At 35.0% G+C, this 23,299-nt stretch overlaps 1 protein-coding gene across 1 annotated transcript in view; it reads right to left on the bottom strand.

Moving 5' to 3' along the window:
- GPR158 (G protein-coupled receptor 158) overlaps window positions 1-23,299 on the bottom strand; it is a 161,009-nt gene that overhangs the window by 61,777 nt on the left and 75,933 nt on the right. Inside the window, exons 3-4 of the mRNA XM_058182758.1 lie at window positions 11,315-11,417; window positions 3,671-3,888 (exon numbers count right to left, since the gene is read on the bottom strand). Of these exons, the coding sequence (XP_058038741.1) occupies window positions 3,671-3,888; window positions 11,315-11,417 (321 nt within the window). The remainder of the gene's footprint in view (window positions 1-3,670; window positions 3,889-11,314; window positions 11,418-23,299) is intronic.

Below are 23,299 nucleotides of genomic sequence, written 5' to 3'. Positions count from 1 at the left end.
CCAAAGCCATATTTCAATATATACTGCACATTTCTTTCGTTAGAAACATCTGCAGAAATTTAGGTTTATCTCTAAAATGTCTAAGTAGGCAGTTGAACCTGCTCGGTCCAAGGAGCTCCTAGCACATCTTACATCTAAAAACTTGTGGGGAGTTAGAATAGACCTTTCTTGATAAATTACCATCAGGGTATTAAACAGATGCTTTTCTGGGATTGGATGGAATTATGTCAACAGCCAGTTCTGCAACACATCACAATTGTAGCAAGCACATGTTTCAGCATCTTGTCAAATACCGAAGATCTGCCATAAAGAGGATGGAAGCAGAGAAGGAGGCAAAATTGTTCAAGCCAGCCATAAGGTTTCCTGCCAGGCGCTTAATTGAGGAAATTGACAGGAAGTCATCCAGTACAGAATCTGATAGATTCAGTTGATTGTGCAATTATTGCTTCGGAAGGCTAAATAGAAATGACTGTCTATTTATAGTAAGAGGTGATTGCAGCTATTAATTTTAGCAGTTGGATTCAAGTATTTAATGTGCATTTGATTTTGCTGGTTGTATTGAGTAAACTGGAAAATTATTTTAAAGGCCAGTTCATTCACTCTGGTGCAATCACACACGCACGCGCGCACATACATCCTAGACACCAGCAAACTGTTATTTGGAGTGAGGCTTGTGGTACAGTATTATGTGAGAATGTGCTGTTTATGGACAGTTCATTCTCCGAGCTTGTGGGCTGGTTTCCGAATGTTTTGTTACCAGCCTGGGTAACATATTCAGTGGAGTTTAGAGGGTTTCAGTGTTCTTCTATTTATGAGGGCTTCAGATGTGGGTGTGTCAAGTGAGGGTGTTGTGATGGGTCAGCTGTGAGTCATCAGTGAGACTTGTGATGGGCTTTGTGATAAGAAGATTACTTACAGGTCAGGGTCATTGGGAGGTGAACTGCTGGTGTGTGTGTGGGGTTGCATGAGTTAGTTGAAGGTTGGTGCTGTCTTTGGTTGGCTGTGTGGTTGATTTGGATTCTGAGGGGTTCGTATGCTGGTTGTAGGTCAATATGTCTGTTGATGGAATTGCTTGTGGAATGCCCAGCTTCTATGAACTCACGAGTGCGGTGGGTGGTAGCGTGGCCCATGATTTTTATTTTATTTATTTATTTTTGTCAAGCATGTATTAGATAATAGATATAAGTATAAACATGATTATGAATACATGAAATTGATATGAATAAAAGGGAACATTATGACAGGGACGGTAGGCACGGTGGTGCTCTTATACACGCCCCTTACAGACCTCTTAGGAATGGGGTGAGGTCGACAGTAGACAGTTTAAGGTTAAAGTTTTGGGGGTTTGGGGAAGAAACCACAGAGTCAGGTAGTGCATTCCAGGCATTTACCATTCCGCTGCTGAAGTCGTATTTTCTGCAATCAAGTTTGGAGCGGTTTACCTTAAATATGTATCTACTGTGTGCCGTGTATTGTTGCAGCTAAAGCTGAAGTAGTCATTGACAGGTAGGCCGTTGTAGCAGATAATTTTATGTACCACACTTAGGTCAGACCAAAGGCGACGAAGTTCTAAGTTGTCTAAGTCCAAAATTTCAAATCTGGTGGCATAAGGTATTCTGTTGTGAGCAGAGGAATAGAGGACTCTTCTCGTGAAATATTTCTGGACTCCAATTGAACTGCTGCTGTTTGGTGTTGGTGTGGATAGAGATTAAGGATAAACAGAAGAACACTGGCACTGATATCCCCTAAATCAGCTGAAGATGTTACCTAGCCTGGTAATGAAGCATTCAGAAAACAATCCACAAGCTTGGAAAATGAACCCTCATCCTACACCCAAACTAAAGTTATTTGCTACTATTGTACTGTATGTCTTATAAACATTTATGCATGTGTAAAGGTAAAGACTCTTTCTATGTCCATGATTGCATGGACATTTTGATTTATTTATTTATTTGGTCAATGACCAGAAACATAAAATAATAAAAAAAGGAATAAAAGATAACAAATACAGTCAGGATCTATTCAGAGATGTGAATAGAATTATATATTGACAACTATAGAATAAATCAAATATCATATATTCGGAACCCCTATTACAATAGTAACAAGCTTATTTATGTAACAGTAATAAATTTAATAGAATATAACTATATACGTCCTCTAAAATTATTTAAAAATAATTAAACAAGATAGCAACAAAAATAAATCTTTACTTCTTTCATCAGTTTTGCCTTGTTATCATCGCAGCAGCACAAAACTTGGATACTGTGGGAGTGGTGGCTGGATTTGGATATTTCCACGAAAACAATGTATAAGTGGTTTAATACTGGTTTCTGGGATGTATTTTAAACTTCCAAAATTGCCTATAATCCTGAGATCTCCTAGTAGTCTCACAGCCAAATTCTAATCAGATCTAACCTGTTTAGTTTTTTGCAATCCGCCAAGTCAGCTAGGTATCTATGCTTTAACTTGGAAAAAATATGAGGAGTGCTTTCCCAGTTTCAGGGGATACTACATTCCTATCAGCAAAGTTGATATTTGGCTCTGATACTGCTTCTGAATACTACCTTTTTATTTGGTTCTTATTTTCCTTTTGACCATATTTCCAATATCTGAGTCCTGACTTAGTTCTATCTGCAGTTTGTGCCTATGTCCTGATACAATTTTAGATTCTTCCTTTCTCCGTGCAGTGGGACAAACTAAGTCCCATGGGACACACACTAATAATATCAGTGAAATCAATACTTTCATTTTCCTACCCCCAGCTATAAAATAATTGCTAGCATTTGTTAGCAGGATTGGGTAACATGGTTTGCTAACAAACAGGTAGTCCTCACTTAACAACTGTCCTATTTAGCAATCATTTGAAGTTACAATGGGGCTGAAAGAGTGACTTTATGAAAAATAACTGTATGCCTTTATTTCTACAAGGAGTATTAAAATACCATTGCACTATTCTAAGGAGAGGAGATTTTGTTGTTGTTGTTGTTACAATGAAGGAAATGACTGAGTCTTGTGCAGCTATCACATTTATAACCACTGCAACATTCTGCAGTCTTGTGATCACCATTTGTGATCACAACAGTTAATAAAGAAGCTGACAATAAAATTGCAACTCATGGCAATATGATGTCTTGTTTAACAACCACAGCAGCAGTGAGGTTGTAAGTCCATCACAGTCTCATGATGTCTTGCTTAAAGACCATGTCACTTAAGGATGGAGCTGCAGGTCCCAATTGTTCAAGTTAAATGAAAACTTAGTGAAAAAGTGAAATGTCCCAACAAGATCTTTCAAAAGCATCCCAGGTTTTCCTGCTAGAGATAAGAGTTGGGGAATTCAAAACAATACCTAAATTCTGCGTGGACAAACCCCACGTCATTCAACATAGAATAAAAACTGCACAGAGGAACTGAACGTTCAGCCAGAGAACTGATTGCTGTGTTTGGAGCTCAGCCTTGCATCTGCCTCGTAAGAATGCAATTCTTTCTCTTAGGAAACTTTTCTCTACACTCTGTACTATTGCTCAGCCATCACAGTAAGGGCTAGAATTTCTTTACTATCTTATTTATTAAGACTGTTGGAACAATCACAGATAATTCCCTGATAAAGCTATTTATGACCAGCAAAATGAGAAGGGTGATTTTTTTTAAAAAAAAATAGTATATTTACCTTTGCCTTGCGAAAACGGTAGACCACCAGCATGCTTATGAAGTCCAACAGCATACAGAGAGTTTGGAAGGAGATTATAGCAAGTCGTAAATAGTGGTCCTCCTGTGCATAGCAGGGAGTATCATCTGTACAGTCAGAACATCCTTCCCTGCAGGGCAAGCAGGTGTACAAATCCTCAGCCATCTCACTTCTAGAAAAATGGCTCTCAGCATCCTTCCCTAAAAGTATCAGATATGGAAGAGGAAAGATAAGAGTATTCATTCAAGTAGTAGAAATACAGGAGGTTATTCTGGCTGCCTTGATGAGCAGGTTCTACCCTGGCATTTGATGGATCATAACTAAAGAGAATGTTTGAAAAATGCACATACCCCTTGGAGATTATCCAAGTTTCCCTTGTTGTGCAAGCAACGTTTTGGGGCCATGTCCAGAAGTTATTTAAATGGGGAAGAAAGGCGGCAGGGGATGAGAAATGTTAATATTAGTGAAGCAATCTATGTCACTGTCTAGAGGGGGGAGAAAAGCTGTAAGATCATTTTTGTCCATTTGGGCTGTACATGCTTGGAAAAAGAATTTAAATAATTACTTTTGAATCAAGAGCAGCTTCTTTAAAGCCATTCCGTTTATTCAGGTTTCCATGTAATCCTGAAAAAAACGCAGCTGCTTTAATCATCCACATTAAAGATGTAGTTGCTGAATATACTCATTCAAATAAATGTGACTTTGGGGGAGTTTCACTCAGAAAATAGAAAATTTCTTTTATTATTTTAAATAGGTCCTGTGCTCAAAAGTACCTCTTCTACATCAATTCTGAAATAAGAACTGCCCTAACATTTATAAACTAAATTATCTAACTAGGCTTTTGTCTTGAAATTATCTCTTATATTCTTTCTATACCATTATTCATAACATAAAGGATTTTTTAAAATCAGTGGTTGCTTGATAACATTACTCAACATAGTCATAGCTTCTTCATGAACGTATGCCCAATTTTAATTTTACATTATTTGTCAAAGTTCTTCATTTAAATTGTTTAGCTGAGTCTGAATCATTTGACAACTATATGTGAGTACTACAGACTTGAAGAACACCAGCTATCTTTGTAAACTGTGTCTGTTTAAAGAAACTTTATTTGGGGATCATTTGATTCGATGGCGCACAACTTATGTACATATGTAACTCATCACTTGAAGTTGTAGTTCGGAGTGCTGTATAAATTGGCACATTTTTAAGTGGACTACTTCACTACTTTTTACTTTTCTTAAAGTTAGAAAGATCAGCAGACGTTTATAAGACATAACTTCACAATTACACACAGGCATCTTAAAATACACATCGTAGTGAAATTATAGTTTTAAAATCACCTAGCACAGCTACCTTTCTTGAGCATTAATTCACCTTTGACCACATATAATATAGATGGATGATAATGTAAAACATTATATTGCAGGAACTCTTCCATATGAGTGAACTATTGTGATATAAACTGGCAAGACAAATTTTAAGTGGTACTTCTCAAGCTGATAAGTTTCAGTTCAGTTGTGAAAATAGATCCCGATAGATTCAACCATCATCAGTGAATACCTCCTTGATTATTATTTTTTTCATTTTTAGTCATCTGTTCCAAAGCCTGAAATTACCCGGATATTCTTTAGTTTAATATTTATTTGTTTATAAATATTACACTTATTAGAATTACATTTTATAATACAGATGTTGTCCCAAATGACATACCAGCAACTTTCATTTGAGCATGTTTAAGAATATGTACTACAATGAAATGTATGCAAAACTGCACACAGAAATATCTGAAAATAATTTACTTGCAAGGTATTTCTTAAAAAATAAAGAATGATGTGGGAAAAGAGAATATTTGCAAATTTTAGAGAGATTGAAAGGAAACTTTCTCAATGATATGAAAAATCCTTGTGTAAATTATTTCTCATTTGGGGAGACCATGTCTTACTGATCAGTTCTTACATATTCACTTATTTTTAGAGAGATACAGTTGACTCAGAAAAAAGTTTTATGTGTATTTATTTTAATTGAAACATCTTCAAGTTTAATAATTCAACTAAATAATCTCTTAATTGTTTTAATGTTTAAGAAGTTTTCATAGGTAGGCAGCAAGTTCTAACCTCCCAAATTACGAGAAAATAAATCGAAATATAGCTGGGTCAGCCTGCAGTCTTCAGTGTAATTTTATGCACCCTTTGGCCTAATTTCCAAAAAATCTCTGCAAGAATATGGCTTACAGATTTGTTAAAATTGATCTATTACAATGATTCTCAATCTCAGAAACTTTAAGAAATGGGGATTTCAACTCCCAGAATTCCCCAGTCAGTGCCAGCTGAGGAATTCTGGGAACTGAAATCCACAAGTTGTTGAAGTTGAGAAATATTGTAGTAATGCATTATTTTGTCAACAAAAAAGGGGCATACTGAAAGGTACTGTAGGCAGGATCTGTGTGAGACAAATAATGCCTACAACTTCCTACCATTGTGACAACGGTTCAACTGTGAGGTCAGTGAAGAGGAGGGGCAGGTTTCTTAGCTTTCCTTCAGACAAGGCTTCCTTGCTGATGACAGTGTAAGGGAGGGAGGGAGTTACTTTCCTTCTGCCATCCACTAAAGCAGGGGTCTCCAACCTTGGCAACCTTAAGACTTATGGACTTCAACTCCCAGAATTCCTCAGCCAGCAGAGCTGGCTGAGGAATTCTGGGAGTTGAAGTCCACAAGTCTTAAAGTTGCCAAGGTTGGAGACCCCTGCACTAAAGCAGGGGTGTCAAACTTGCCGCATCATGTTGCCATCACGTGGCGTATTGCAATATTTTTTCTCCTTGCAGAGCTGGATTGGGCATGACCTGTGTGTGATGCATCCAGCCCATGGGCTGCCAGTTTGACATCCCTGCCAGGACTAAAGACACTTATATACAGTAGTGGCACAAAATTGTGGAAACCTTTTGGGAAAAGTTTATTTTTGAGGTTTGATGGCTAATATAACCACCTTTTTTTTTTTTGAGTTTCAAGATAATCCTATTCCACTGCTGGAATGGCTTGGAGTAGCCCAGACCTTAACCCAATTGAAAATCTATGGAGCTGACAAAAGAAACTTGTTACTCAGAAGCGACCCAGCAATAAAACCCAGTTAATAGAAGCAATCATTCAATCTTGGTTTCACATTATAACAGCTACAGAACTAAAAGACTTGGTTCACTCCATGGGAAGACGTTGTAAGGCCGTAATTCATATTAAAGGTTACCCAATTAAGTGTTAACTGACATGATTATAGTTTTTGCATATCTCGTTTTTTCTATGGTGATAACTTTTGTATATTTAATTTTTTCTGCAGGATGTTACACATGTTACACTTTTCTTCTCTAACTGGTATTCTAATAGCAAATCCTTCATTAAACTTATTGCATTACATTTTTGATTAAATTATCTTTCCATTGATAAATAATTTTATGGTACTATTCCAAAAAAACCCTGGTGTTAAAAGCTAGTTTTAGAAAATATATTTTTCCCAAAAGGTTTCCACAATTTTGGCCACTACTATAATCCAAAAAATGAAAAAGAGAGAAGGGAAGAGGATGGAAAAGAAGAAAATGTATGGACCAATTTTTCACATAGGAAAGGTCTTATAATAGTGAACTGAAGGAACTGCCTCTTGCTCTCAAATAATGTAGTTATGATTTTTTTAAAAACATTCCATTTGAACATAACATTATGTTGCATTCAATTATCTTGCTGATATAGTCATGTTTGTGGATACACAGCACATCTGGACTTGATTTAAATCTTGGGATGTCTTTGGGCTTAATATATAAGATAATCTCCTAGTGAGTAAGTCAATTACAGGATTGGGGAAAATTAGGACTTTGATAAGTGAGTGATGATGCAAAAATCCATGTGATGCACATGGGTAAATTGAGGCGTTCTTATTGCTTTTATGGCTTTGGAGCACCTTTGGTTTTTTATTGAGATGCTAATGCAGTTGAAGGGGTTTCTTGGGACTTCAAAAAATGGAACTGAAGGACAATAGAAAATAGAATGGAACTGAAGGACAATAGATTACACACAGAATGGTCAAATTCAACAAGACAACTAACATGTTTACAAACATGGTCTATTAATGAAGGCAAAAGATGGCTTCTGAATAATATGCACATGTCAATTTGCCCAGGCCTTTTTAGCCTGGAACTTGTTAGCCATTGGCATACAAATCTAAACTCCAAGCATTTGCTCATGATCCTGATAACCTGCTTTTCATTCTGGTTCCTTGCAATGTAAGAATACCTGATTTTGATATACTACCTGCTAACATATGTATCATTTTTACATGCCATTTAAAGGCTACTTAAAGCCATTTACTCCTTTTCTCTGCAAGATTTCTGAAGTGGGGCAGTTTCCCACTGCTTCCAGTGGGACTGGTTTGCTTTCTGAGCCTTTGGAGGCAGTTCCAAAAAATTAACAACTTGTCTATTTTTTGGCATGAGCCTGAGAAACAGAACTACAAACACAATCCCATCTGCCCTGCCATCTCGGCAGCCCACTTTACCTCCCAGTTCTGCCTCGACCTACAACTGTGCAGCCTTACAGAAAGCAGAAGGATGGCAAAATTTTAAGTGGTAGAGGCATTTGGCCGGCAAACTCTTGATTATTAATGATGGTGAGCAAGCAAGAACACAGCTTGACTTTCAGATTCCTTGCTGGGTTTGCAGAGCTGGCTGTTAGATAAACAATCTTTTTTCAAACTAATGTGCTGAGGAAATTTCACAGAGCACTGGAGGTTGCAAACGCAAATTCTGCTTTTTGAGCTCGGCACAAATAGCTTTCTGAACTAAAGTAGGAATGTAAAATGCATGTTTTTAGAAAACAGAACATCTAACCCACTTTCTCAACTGAATCACCTGGGGACTGACTTAAAGCTGTAATTAAGAAATGCTGCCCAATTAGCAAATAAGCATGATTCACTCCTGCTCTTAGTCCTAAATGTTTTGCTAAATCCCCTTGAAAATTAAGGGGGGCAATTTCTAAATAATTATAACTCAAATTGTATTGCTCATCTCCAATATTTCCCTACATCCAACCTTATTTGGCTCCATCGTGTTTTCTTCTCTCTTTCTTGAGAAGGATGTTTTCTCCCATAAGAGCATTTTGCACTGTTTTTTTTCTGTCCAAATCCATTTTTCTTTTTCTCAAGCTTTGCAAAATAGCTCTTGAGGTCATGACTGAATGTGATGTACTATAAAATTCTCAATGTGCATCCATTTCAATGATATCAGTGCTTAGCCGTCTAGAGTTAGTAGTCTTGTTTTATGTAGCAAGAGAGGTGTCAGGGTACATTACTGACTTTAAACCTGTGGCTTTTTCTTTCATAGTTTGACACTTGATATGAGCTATCTTACCCTTTGGTTCTGAAAAGATGCATATCTTCAGTCTGGCAGGCTGAGAGCTGATTTTTAAAAAAAATTCAGTTCCTCAGAAGAAACGATCTATGTAAATTCTGTTCCATGTTCTTGCAAGTGGCTATATGTGTGCCAGCATTTATTTAATATTGGCTTTGGATTTTTATTAATTATAACCATGAATGCTAATTTTAGTGCTACAATTTGGAAGAAACACGTTTGAAATAAGCTTAATCCAGTTTGAATTTGCCATATAGATACTTTTTAGATTCTAGGTTTATGTACATATTGCCAACTCATTTCTAATTTCATTTGTTCACTATTTTTTTCTGAAATTATTCTGCCCTATTATTAGAAGTATTGCTTGGCAATTCCACTTGTAAGGCTAGTTCTGTTCTCTTCCCTGTCAATTCTTTTATTCTTCCCTGCACTCACAGGCCATTATTCCCTGTTGATTGTCAGACAGAGCAGAACTTCTATACTGAACATTCTCAGACATATATTACATTAGTTGATTGAAGGAAGGTCACTGGAGAAGATTTGATGCTGGGAAAGATTGAAGGTAAAAGGAGAAGGGACAGCAGACGATGAGATGATTAGATAGTATCATTGATGCCATTGATGAATTTGGGCAAACCCCCAGGAGGACTGGGGGGCTGATGTGCTATGGTCTAGAGGGTCACAAACAGTCAGAAATGACTTAGTGACTGAACAATAACAATTGGCGGAGGGAGTTCTAGAACAGGGGTGTCAAAGCCCATTTCATTGAGGGTCACATCAGAGTTGTTTGACTGTGGGAGCTGGGTGGGCATGGCTGGGGTGGGTATGGCCGGGATGGGTGTGGTCAGCTTGACATCACTCATGTCAGAGGCACCTCTGGTGGCCAAGTACTTAGGTAGGACTTCCCTCAGACCATGCCTCACACTCATTAAAATCTTCCTCCCTCCCTCCCTCCCCCTCCTCCTTTCTTCCCTCCTTCCTTCCTTCCTTCCTTCTGTGATATACGTGTTCATATTTATTTGTAAACAAATTCATGTATTATTATTGTGGGAGATTTGTGCTTATGTATGTGATTTGCTTTCCAAAGAGCTACCAGTGTCAGTATTCCTTCCGCAAAATCACAAAGCAGAAACATTTCTTTGGAGAGACAAATTATCATAGAATTTAGGAACATTAATCCTAGAGATAGTGGGAGCCAGAGGTACTAATAGGACCATGCAAGCCAACACATGCCACCCAACAAGGCAACTTTTTATGGGGTAGATTTTTATATTTTTCTAAAAATTATATATTTTTCTACCCCATAAAAAGTTGCTCTGTTGGCTTGCATATCATGAGAATAAACAGGGGCATTGTTAACAATATGCACTTGTTTTAAAGTGATGGGGTGACCAAGTGATTGCAACCTCTTGCCGTTTTAAACTACAACATACTTTCAAAGGGAGAAGGATTTATACTTACAATTTTGAAGTGGGTGGCCATTGCTGTAGATGCCTCTGAGAGTAAACTGAGCATAACTTATGTACAAATATAAAAAAATACAAGAAGACTCTCGCTATATTTAATTCTGTACACCACTCATGACTGTCTGATCAGATTAAATTATTCATTCTACTGGCCCAAGGGAGACTGAGCAAATTTCCCTTTTCAGAGAAACATATAAGAAAGCTAAGTTTAACAGATTTAAAGACACCCATGAATTTGAGAATATGGGTTGTAATTTCTATAGATTGTAGACCGAGCATACATTTAAACATTTCATGTAGCTGAGTGATATAGAGAAATACAGTATATTTCAACCTCAGCAATTTTTTAGATGAGTGGATTTCAACTCCCAGAATGCTGGCTAGGGAATTCTGGGAGTTGAAGTCCACCCATTTAAAAATTGCTAAGGTTGGAAAAACAACCTTAGGTTGTTTTAGACGTAGGGGAAGGATTAAAATTAACAAAAAGACAACTAATATGCATTTTAAAATAGCTGCTATCCTTATATTGGTTCTGAAAACAAACAGCCCAGGAGCAAAGCTTTTACAAATCAAATACCCATAAAAGTAGATACGTTTTACAGACTGTAGAGAGCATCACAGATGACAAACCACAGGCCTAAAATTCCTTAAGTGATTATATAATCCGAGTTGCAGAACGTTAAGAGTCGAGTGCATAACCCTGAGAAGGATAAAAGGGAATCTTACATTATTAATGCGTTCTCTCTTGCAGACTCGAGCAAAGGCACTTACTGTGAAAGATGTTCATTGAAAATATTTTGGGATTATAGAATCCAGTCTTACAAATGCATGAGTAGGCTCCAAGCACAAATCCCAGGCCTTTAATTGGTATACACTAGAAGAAAGAAAGACAGACAAGGGGGGGAAAAAGATGAAAGACACACCCATTTTCAGTTTATGGAGACATTGTAGTGGTTCATCTCAAGGCCAGCAATTCAGCAAGGGTGGGTGGGTTCAGAGCAGGACGTTTTTCTTTTGTAAAAAGCATTGATAAGAAGAGATTTTTAAAAAAGACTTCAGTGCAACAAATGGAAGGTAAATTATTACCCAGACAAGATTTCTTTGGCGAAACCCTTTTTCATTAAAATGGTATAGTGATTAATTATTCTCCGCTCTCTTAATTTCGAAAAAAATTGAAGGACGAAACCTCTCTGCTTCCAATTTATATGGTGAACAACTCTAAAAAAACACTCTGATTCACATAGTCAATTTGAAAACCAAATCTGATAGGTGGAATATCCACAGTTCATGAATATTCACATAAAAATGTGTCTCATATTTGCATGTGCTTTGTATTTAAACACACGCAGTGATTGACAGGACAGTGTGAAAAGGAAATGAATTATAGTAATAAAAAGAGATAAAAAAATATTCTTGTTAATTTGTAGGCTTTAGAAGCAAAGTGGAGTGAAAACTTTACAGTGGAAATAGTTAACTTCTGGTGTGAGAAATCTTTCATTGTTCCAATTGCCTGTTGGGTACCATCTTGTTTTCTCTTACTGGGAGCTGATTGGGTGGAGGATTATTAAACAATTTGGAGGAACATTTTTTTTTCTCTCCTCACACCCTCAACCCACGTCTTACTACTAGGTTTTAGCACTCAGTTCCTTGTTCTGACTTCTTGTGGGTCACTATTCTCCTTCCAGCCTTCATTCACTTCTCATGTACAGTTGCTTTTGCTTTGATGGCCTTTGTTTCTTCCCATAATGCTTTCCTGAATAGGCCATATAGAGAATAAAATATTGGGCCTCTCCATTCTTTGGGTCTTTGAGGGTATTCTGGAACATCTCCCTGCCCCCATCTGAAAAGTAATCAGCATTTCTTGGTCTTCATTAGGGAGTCTAAGGATGTGGCAGAAAAGTCATGTCCCATTTATTTGTACTCATTACCTTTGCTCATGTCCATGTTTATACTTATACCAGTTATCTCGTACATGTTTGACAAAATAAATAAATAAATAAATAAATAAATTGTAACCATGATGTTACAAACAAAGCCTATTTTTTATGAACATCAGACATACAATATATATAAAAACCAAGAAGATCTTGATTTTTATATGCATTTTACATGCTTTGCACAAATGTGTGTGTTTAAAACCATAATAGCCATTGTTGTAGCTCTCATGTTTTTTTTACATAGCCTGGAGAAATCCCTGGTGTTAGTATATTAAAAAATTAAAAAATAAAATCATCTCTGGACATGAGGAATAAATGTATATTCGGTCTGTAGTGTACATGTTTATAAATATATCTATATGAACACCAGTCCTGTATACTATATACCCTTGTCACACCATATACTATAATTATAGATAGTTCCTAGATTAGATATTTAATGTGAAAATGTCCTACTTTGTTCACCTACTAAACACTTAGATAACACAACTGTATAATCACTATCATTCTGCATGTTGCCAATTCTTTTTTTGCCTTTCATCAACTCACAAAATGTCAGTGTTCTTTTCAGCTGAGCAAAACATTATTACAATTTCTACATGAATAGAAGGCTGTTTTTCTGCCTTTCCATCTTTTTACCATGGCAGAAATGATACATCAGGAAAATGAGCTTATCACAATTCAGCATGCAGCCATTACAATCTTTGAGAGGGCAGTTACTTCTGACACCATCTTTTAATCTATATTAATCAGCAAAGAGATTCATTTTCAGGATACAGAAGAATAAAGTAAGGTAATAAATTCTGTAAAGTTTTCAATGTTCTGAAGTTTTAGAAAGTAATGAATGGTATCCCCTACAATTAACCATTCCATAGAATGGGATGGTAAGAGAGAGAGGAAGAGAGAAATAAAAATAAGAGGGGGGGGGGAGAGAAAGGGGGGAAAAGAGCATTATACAGAAACAGAAAGTAAAAACACAAAACAGAAACAGAAAGTAAAAACACAAAAAATGTTATAATATTATATTATAGCATCCTTACACTGGAACTGGAACTGGAACTGGAGAAGCATTTTATGGTAAAGCAGAGATAAAGAGATAAAGATAAAGAGATAAAGCATAGCGGTATGTACATACAGAAAAAAGTTCAATTCCAATATTCCTCTCCAAATTTTTTTTTAAAGTTTATTCCAATCCCACTTATCTCTTATAAATGGAAGAGAAGAAGAGTCACTTGTTTGCCAGCTATTGCTATAGCCGATTTCGAATGGTTAGTAACACATTATAAGGCCCAATTACATTTTTCTAGTATACATCTTTAACCGAACAAATCTCTTTGCTTTTAAATCAGCACAGGATACATTGCTTGTAAAATAAATCAATACCTGAAGCAAAGAAAAGCATTTACCAGCATGTGAGAAAGAGATGGAGTTGCTCAAGAAAAAAAAAAACCTTTGGTGTAAGGACATGTTTATTACAAGCGCACAAGGGTGTGCCCATTTTCATCTGTGAAATAGAATGAAAGTACTCTATTACCATCATAATACAGTAAGCTGCTTTATGGCTTGCTGTTTTTGCTATATTATTGTGGAAAATGGCCAGGCTCCTTAGTTTGTGAGAAGCATTCTTGTTAATAGGCTACACTGAATAGAATAAAGGTATTACTCTACACTGGTGATAATCAGGTTATTATTGGTTCATTGCCCAGCCAGCCACATGTTTAGATTGGATTTGGCATTTTTATCCACACATCAAGTCTTTCCCAATGACTTTGCATAGGGAAATGTTGATGTTTGCTGTTGCTAAAGGTATCATCACAGAATGTAAGCTGTTCCAAGTAAAGCTACCTTTTGCAATTGACTGATGGTGATTTTTTCAATCCTGAGGATGTCCAGATAGTACTCCAGTTGTTTTAGAATTGCCCTCAAGGTACCTATTACTATTGGAACTATTTATGGTTTTTACTTATGGTTTGCTTTTATGGGTTTTAAATTTTTGTAAATTTTATAGGCTGTTATTGTATTTTAAAGTTTTGGCCAATTGAATAAGTTTTTTAACAGGTTGTTCTTAATATTATATGTATTGTTCTTTTTGTATTTTATTCTGGCTGTGCACCGCCCTGAGTCCTTCAGGAGAAGGGCGGTATACAAATTAAATTATTATTATTATTATTATTATTATTATTATTATTATTATTATTATTATTATTATTATTATTATTATTATTATTATTATTACCATAGTTGTTCTATTTATAGGTCTTTGAATTTTGTTTTCTTCTCCAGTTCTTTCTCTTCTAGGCTGCTGTCCCCAGATATCGCCATGTCTATTAGCCAGACTTTTTTCTTTACTGACAATGGTTCCGTCTGGGTTGATACATGGCAGGTGCTTGTTTGTTTTAATTCAAAAGTCCTAGAGCAATTTAATTTCTTCATTATGATGTTTTCAGTTTTCTGTTATATTTTTTTCAGGTCAGGGGCAGTAAAACACAAAGTCCTGCTAAGGGCTTCTCAAAGAACTAAACGTTTTCGCCCATTTCCTTAGCCATTGTGGGTCATTTAGTTCCCATCTAAGTGAGGGTGTCTCTGAGAAAACAGGAGATTAGTTTGGGATAGGAGTATTAAGGGGTAGGGGTAAAAAATCAAGATACAAACATTTCCCATGCATCACATGTACATAAAAAGTAGGGAGCACTTCAATTGGACAATCACAGCTGACACCCTGCCTTTGTTGATCCCTTTGTGGAGATCCCTGATCTTAACTAAGGCTCTGATTTCTTCTAGGCATCCCAAAATTTTTCTCACTATTACCTATGTTACAGTTTCCAAAACTTTGGAAGAGAGAAGACCTCACCTGTTGGACAAATCCCCATGTCCCTTCTTCTATCGCCATGATTATTTTGATCCACTCTTTCTCATATTTGTTATTACCGTTCCTCTTTTTTTTCTTTTTAAAAATTAACTTGTCATTTCATGATCAAATTCAGGAATATTTATCAATAACACAATTCTCAAAAGTCCTTTGGGAAAGGAAAGGAACCACTTTTCATTCGTAATATAGATTTGGAGTAAGCAAACCAAATGTCAACAACAATATGGCTAATTTTCATATGAGGATGAGCAATTCAAAGCTAGAAGTGATTTTGTGTCCATGGGTGACTATAAATGATTACAAAGTGCTCCAGGCTTTGCAACAGCACAGTTGTAGAATAAGTTGTGCATTCTATCCCTCTGCAATGCACAAATTCAAATGGCTGCACACAATCACTAAGCATTGCACCATTGTTCAGGGGACAGTGGTTTAGTTCATAAACTATGGTTAAAGCAATAGCTTAATGCAATATGCAAACCATGTGTATGCTTGCTGAATTCAACAGAATATGACTATTTTCATAACCAAGGGCAGTATTTATAAATGTATTTGAACATACTGACAGAATAGGTCAGTATAAAAATGAAAAAAACATACCAAGTGTAGGCATCATCATGTAGCCCAAAATGAAATAGGAAATTACTCAAGGACACTGTTGACAGGGAACTTCTGGGAATTCTGGGCTTAGGAATTTTGGAAGTTGAAATCCATGCATATATAAAGTTTCCATGTTTGAAACACACTGCTATAGTATTTCCTATCTCACTAGGCAAAAATTGCAATTGCAATTTGTAATATGCACAAATAATATTCTGAAGAAGAAAACACTTCTTTAAAAAAAGCTTAGCAAATTCATATTCTCTGTCTCATCCAGTTACCTGTCTCAAATTTTCAGCTGCTAAGAAACCAGGCAATCAAATAATATTTTTCAGCTCCTTTGAACACCATCTTAGCTTCCTTAGTTGTTATCGTCATAAGGGCCTCCTTATGAATGGACATAAGCAAAGATATGAGCAAAACTTTTCAATAGTTCTGCTTGGCTAGCCTAATCAACAATCAATAGCCAGAGAAACAAAATAGCAGGCATTTTGGCAGACGTCTGAGAATATATGGTCACACTTGAACAGACTGTCTTTAAGGTTACATATTCAATGTATGAATTTGGAAGCTAATTATTCATGGATGAATTTGTCTGGGCAGTGCAATTTAGGAGTCTTGTGTTTTTAAAATTATATTTGCTCTTAATTTTTTTATTAATGTTATTAATGGAACTTTATATTTTTTATTATTTTAAAGTGCCAGTCAAAATCTGAGAAATGACTGAAGCCCAATTAAACCTATCAATACCAACCTCTCCCATTAGCAAATATCAACCAGAAAGTCTGATTTCTCAAATGTTCATTTTCACATTCTTGGATAGCATTATTTTTCTTTAGGTCAAAGAGCAATCTCTCTTCAGAGAATTCCTGAAGGACAGTTATGATATTTTCTTTCATGAAGAAAAAATAAATAAAAGCTAATAAAAATTATTAATTTTATATAACAGAAATGTTATTTCCTTGGTTCAGAAGAACAGTCAAGACGCAGATTGTAGTGGAGTTCACTGGATTGAAACTTCTAAAGCAGGGAATCAGTTTTATTGCATTAAATGTTGTGTCCAAGGCTTGCAAGGTCACAAAATATATAAAACTTCAAAAGGAATTATGCTAAAATATGAACAAATATAATATTTTTAAGAAAATGTTGGATAGTCATTTGTCTGAAATGGAGTAGGGTTTGCTGCCTGGGCAGGGGGTTGGACTAGAAGACCTCCAAGGTCCCTTCCAACTCTGATATTATATTATATATTATATTATTATATATTAGTATGTTTACTGTTTGTGCAGATTTTAAAAAATCAAATTAAAGCAGATATGGAACAAAATAAGAAAACTTGAAAAACTAAAACTGAAATATTCTTATTTCCTCCATTGCTCCTCCTCCTACTAATTTTTTATTATTGTTTTTAGAGAGGAATAAAAATACATATCAGAATCCCAAAAAGAAATCTGACAGAAGAATGACAATAGTCTAGACTGGATAATAGTACTGTATTAATAATTGCATCAAGTAATTTCATTAAAAAGTGGGACAGGGTCGGTAGCGTGCCTACAATCCCTGAACTAATGTTCCCTTTAATTGTATTCATTTTATGTATTTAATTCATGCTTATACTTATATATATATATATTATCTAATATGTACTCGACAAATAAATAAATAAAATAAAAAATAAATAATCATATAAAATAAGAGGAAGAAGGTGTGTTGATTACATTCACCACTTTGAATTATTTGTAAAAATAATAAAGTTAGAAAATAAATAAAATAAATCCACCTTTAAATTTTAATAAAGACATATTACATACATACTGTGTTCTAATTTTGTAAAATATAATCCTCTACCTGGGGGGAATTTCAGTTTAGAAAACCAAACTGAAATCCTGTCTGATTCAGACTTTTGTTCCTTTTAATTTACAGGAGCAGATAAATAGCACCAATTTTAATGGCAATTTCAGCTGTACCCATAATATTTGACTGAATCTGGAAAAACGATTTCTGGTAAGTTTACTAATAAAATATCTTGATTAAGAATGAGATAAGATGAGATAAATAGGACATGAAAAAGACAGTAATACATAAAACACATGAGAGGCTGATGAGGTTATGAACAAAGAAATGTGACTTTTTCATAACTAGAACCATGATATTAGCTCCAAATTGAGAAACTTGGCCTCACTTTGAATAAATTTCCTGATCATATAGCCTATTTGTTTCCCCAGCTTTGCTATATTGCCCTCTTTAATTACAAATGTAAAACATTTAGTCCCCAATACTCAAAGGATATACACTGAATTATGACTTTTCTATTCATTTATGTGTTTGCTTTAATTCAGTTAATTGTTTCCAAAATACTTTACGAGCAATTAAAACAATTTAAGACAGCTGAGGTCAGAAACCGAACCTATATGCATATATAGAAATGTAAGTCTTTACTTCAAAAGATAAACTTGCCTGGAGCCTAAATGAATATGATCATATGTTTTGGATAGAGATATCCTAACTCAAGTACCATAATTAAAATGCTCTCCTGTCAGTCATCATCTAACCTTTAAAAAATGGGGCACCTGAAGAAGAATTTCAGTTAATCATTTCAGACTACAGGGAAGTAAATAACACAGAAAATTATTCTTCAGATGCTAGAGAAATTTAATTTTGTTTATTGTGAAATTTAATAAGGTGGCATTCAAAATACACATGTGTATATTAATATTTATACAAACAAATTTTGGCACAGACTATGATCCCTAAAATAGATTTCTTATTAAGGGTGAAATTGAAAGCACTAGAAAAGATTTCTTAATCTGGGATATATTTTGGGTTTCACTCTCCATCATCCCTGAACGGTTGACCAAGCCTTCAGATACTGGAAGCTGTAGTGAACATCTGAGAACCCAATGCTGCCTTATGGAATATGATCAAGACAGAATAAAAGAGAAAGACAAGATTCCATACATTGCTATGTTCTGGGACTACTGTATATCGTTTTTTTCCTGCAATAACCTAGAAACCTAGTTTTCCCTCTTAGGAAGCTAAACAATTTTAGCCTTATCTTCTACATTCAACATTTAAAACACATGTCTATATTCTGTGTCATCACAATAACAGACATAGAAAGTTGAGAATGTGGGCCAACTCCTCTGAACTAGGTACTACTCCTCTGGGAAATTGTTTATTGAGTAGAAAAATGAGAGTTCTTGCCTCCGTGGACTTTGTACATAAATATTTTAAGAGAGAGAAGAGATCAGGAAAAGAGGCCAATTACAACATCTATCCCCTACATCAAATTCCTATTTGTCTTTAAATAGGTTTGCATGGTTAGATACTCTCTACTAAGTCTTTTCCTGAAAGAGAGCTGATAAATATGGGCAGTCCTTAAAAAGAATCACAATAGTATTCTAGTCAGTGCCATTGGTAGATGGCTGGGTGTGAATCCCTTGGAGGGTAACTACTTAACACATTTATTGCAGTGTTTCACTCCAATACTGAGAAGCAATGTTATTTTATTGTTGAAGGGTTGTTGTTTTTTTTGTAAAATTAATAAAGGCGGGATGCAAATGAAAAAATAGCTCTGAGATGCTTGGTGAAAGAATGGCTCTTAGAAATATAGCCTGAAAAACAGTTTTATGCTATAAGGTTTAAAACAAAAACGAAGGCTTTGAGTCTTGCAAAAAAAAAGTGGTTCATTATTTGCTTATAGTAAGATAATTTTAAATTTATATTATCAACGTGCATTTGGCCAGCAAAGAAATAACAACATGGAATATTTATTTATTTATTTTTATTTTATTTATTTATTTTTGTCACACAGTATATATAAGCATAAACATGAAATAATTATACAATATATAAGCATATATATAAGTATGTAATAACTATATTAATTGGATATAACGAAGGAAAACAATAGGACAGGAACGGTAGGCACGTTTGTGCTCTTATGCACGCCCCTTAGAGACCTCTTAGGAATGGGGTGAGGTCAATGGTAGATAGTTTTTGGTTGAAGCTTTTGGGATTTTGGGAAGAGACCACGGAGTCAGGTAGTGTATTCCAAGCATTAACAACTCTGTTACTGAAGTCATATTTTCTGCAATCAAGATTGGAGCCGTTAACATTAAGCTTAAATCTGTTGTGTGCTCGTGTATTGTTGCAATTGAACCTAAAGTAGTCTTTGACTGGAAGGACTTTGTTATAGATGATTCTATGAGTTAAACTCGGGTCATGTCAAAGGTGGTGTAGTTCTAAACTTTCTAAACCCAGGATTTCAAGTCTGGTGGCATAAGGTATTTTGTATTTGGAGGAGTGTAGTGCTCTTCTTGTAAAATATTTCTGGACACATTCTTTTTTTTTTCTTTGTTTGTTTGTTTGTTTGTTTACATTTATATCCCGCCCTTCTCCGAAGACTCAGGGCGGCTTACAGTGTATAAGGCAATAGTCTCATTCTATTTGTATATTTTTTACAAAGTCAACTTATTGCCCCCCCCCAACAATCTGGGTCCTCATTCAATTTGTTCAATTGTATTGATGAGTCAAGCTGTTTGGAACCCATACAATCATTAAAAGACACATATCTCCCCCTTCATGTATGTCAATAATATAGATGAATAAATTGTTTTTATTCGCTAAGTCGTGTCTGACCCATCCTGACCACATGGAAAACCTTCCTCCAGGCCTTCTTGTCCTCTACCATCCCCCAGAGTCCATTTAAGCTCACACCAACTGCTTCAGTGACCAAAGATGAATAAATTACATAAATAATATTCATATATGGTCTATTTCTTCTCTTCCTTTCACAAACCTATACTAATATACTTTACTATAGGAAAAAGGTTTTGAAAGCAATGAGATGGAACACCAAATGTTCTGTACACACACAATCATGTGTACACAAACCTATCGATTTCAATGAGTTTAGACTCACTCTGGTTTGAATGGTGAGCATGGAGTTTACAATTAGAACATTGGTTTCTCATTTTAAATTCATTTCCTCTGTCCTGTCTTGCATTCTGGGCAACAGCTTCTTCCTGACATATTGTGGTGATTAGTCAATAACTGTCTGCTTCTTAGGAAAAAAAAAGTTCCAGACATTTGTGATTTAAAAATAAACTTCAAAATTATTCTGGAGCAACAAAAGTAAAAAGAGACAACAGTTCCTTAAATAGGTAGTAGTCTAACATATATAAATATCCTTTTCTGAAATTGTACTAGTTTGTTTTTGTCATTCATTTTTTTTATTCAGTCTACATTTGCTCAGTATACATTCATCCTTGATCCCATTTCGTCTACTTCTTTAGTAACATATTCCCACTGTATCCAGGTTTTTTGTTTCTCAAAATATATCAAACTTTCATCTTTATATATTATTATAAAAATAATGGAAGCTTGATCTTGCATGCACCTTTAACATTGCAAGAAATCACATACACTATTACCTGTCTATCACCATTTGATGACTTAAAATTTCTCCATATTCGTATTATGGCAAGCATTTTACCACTACACAAATTCACATACTTGCTTTAGAATGGATGGTTTGTTTGTTTGTTTTTTGCAATTTATGACTAACTTGCAATCCTTCATTTTTCTTTTTCCGATTAATATGACTAGTTCTTTGATTATATTAATTTTCAGATCCATACTCTCCATAGCACCATGTTTCCCCAAAAATAAGACCCTGTCTTATATTTTTTTTAACCCCGAAATAAGCGCTTGGTCTTATTTTTGGGGAGGTCTTATTATTTTGGAGCATGTGGAGCAAGATGGGATTCCTCTAGCCATCTTACCTGATTTCTAGCTCTGCGTTTAAGTATTTTCGGGGAGGGCTTGTTTTGGGGGGAGGCTTATTTTAGCAGATGCACTCAAAAGCCCAATTGGGCTTATTATCAGGGGATATCTTATATCCGGGGAAACAGGGTATCATACAATCTAATGTTGACTGAAAATAATTTGGATTATCCATAAAAATACTTAATCTGTACACAAAAACACGTGTACACTCATGTTCCTAACATTTGTAGATATCTACTTTGAATAAAAGGGGGCGAAGTGGCTCAACAATTAAAGACACTGAGTTTGTCAGCTGGAAAACTGACAGCCTGTGTTCAAAACCCAACTGTGGCATGAGATCTTGTTACTTGCCTCAGCTCCACCAGCAATGCAAGTAGATAAACAGATACTGCTTTGGTGGGAAGGTAACAACATTCCATGCATCTCTGCATATAATCCTGCTGTCCACATGGCCATAGAAATGTCTTTAGACTATGCAGGCTCCCTCAGCTAAGAAACGGAGATGAATACGCTCCCATGAGTCATAAACGATGGGACAAGGAAAACCTTTATCTTTACTTTAAACAAAGAAATATGACACATCCTTGAATTATTTCCTGCTAGGTGTTAAACTTTTTTTCTAAACATTTTACTTATTTCTAGAATATCTTTCTTCCATCATTACTTTTATTATATTCAGTTCAACGCAAAACACTCCATAATTCCCCCTATTCATTTTATTATATGCTTTCTATAAAGCTTTAAAAAAAGAATTAATCAGATACTGCAAAAGAGTAAAACAAAATATACTAGCAATTATACAATGTAAAAATTACATTCATTACAGTGATTTACATGAATACATTAAAAAGGAAAAACTGGTAAAAAGAGATGCATATTATATAAATATTTGGTATGATTTGGGGGTTAATTCAATCATAGAAATAATAATTTAATTTAGGCCATATAATAATACATCTTCTTTTGGAACTATAAAGCCATTTAAAAGATAAATATTAAATATATATCTGGAGCCTTAATTCCTTAACCTAAGGTAGGTAAATTTATTTATATTTCAATAAGATTTTATCCACTTTATTGAGCCTCCAAGTTTGATAAAGCCAAAGTTCTTCGTAAAACAACAAATTTCATAGCTTGGGAATATAATTTGATATCACATTTATATATTTATTCGTTATGTTTCTTTCCAATATTGTAAGGAGAATAACATTAAACACTTTGCCTTGGTTAAAGTACATTATGTTACAACACCCCCTGATGTCATGAGTTATAAGTTAAAATTATTCTTTATTCTCTAGAATTTACAAAATTATAAATTATTATAAATTATTATTATTATAATTATATTATTATTATTATTATAAAATTTATAAGGGAAAAGGAATCCTTGAAATGAAGGTGCTCATGAAAGATACACAAAATAAACAATGCAACAGCAACATGAATGTGCTAAAATCTGGCATGAATCAATGGGACTTAAAAACTCTCATGTCAAAAGTTAATATTTACTATACCAATTTGCAAAAATATTACTAAAATTTTAAATTCCTTTGAGTCCAATAA

Source organism: Ahaetulla prasina, chromosome 4 (genome assembly GCF_028640845.1).
Source record: "Ahaetulla prasina isolate Xishuangbanna chromosome 4, ASM2864084v1, whole genome shotgun sequence".
NCBI lineage: Eukaryota > Metazoa > Chordata > Lepidosauria > Squamata > Colubridae > Ahaetulla > Ahaetulla prasina.
Note: the sequence above shows the minus strand (reverse complement) of the source record. Positions and strands in the feature narration are given on the sequence as shown.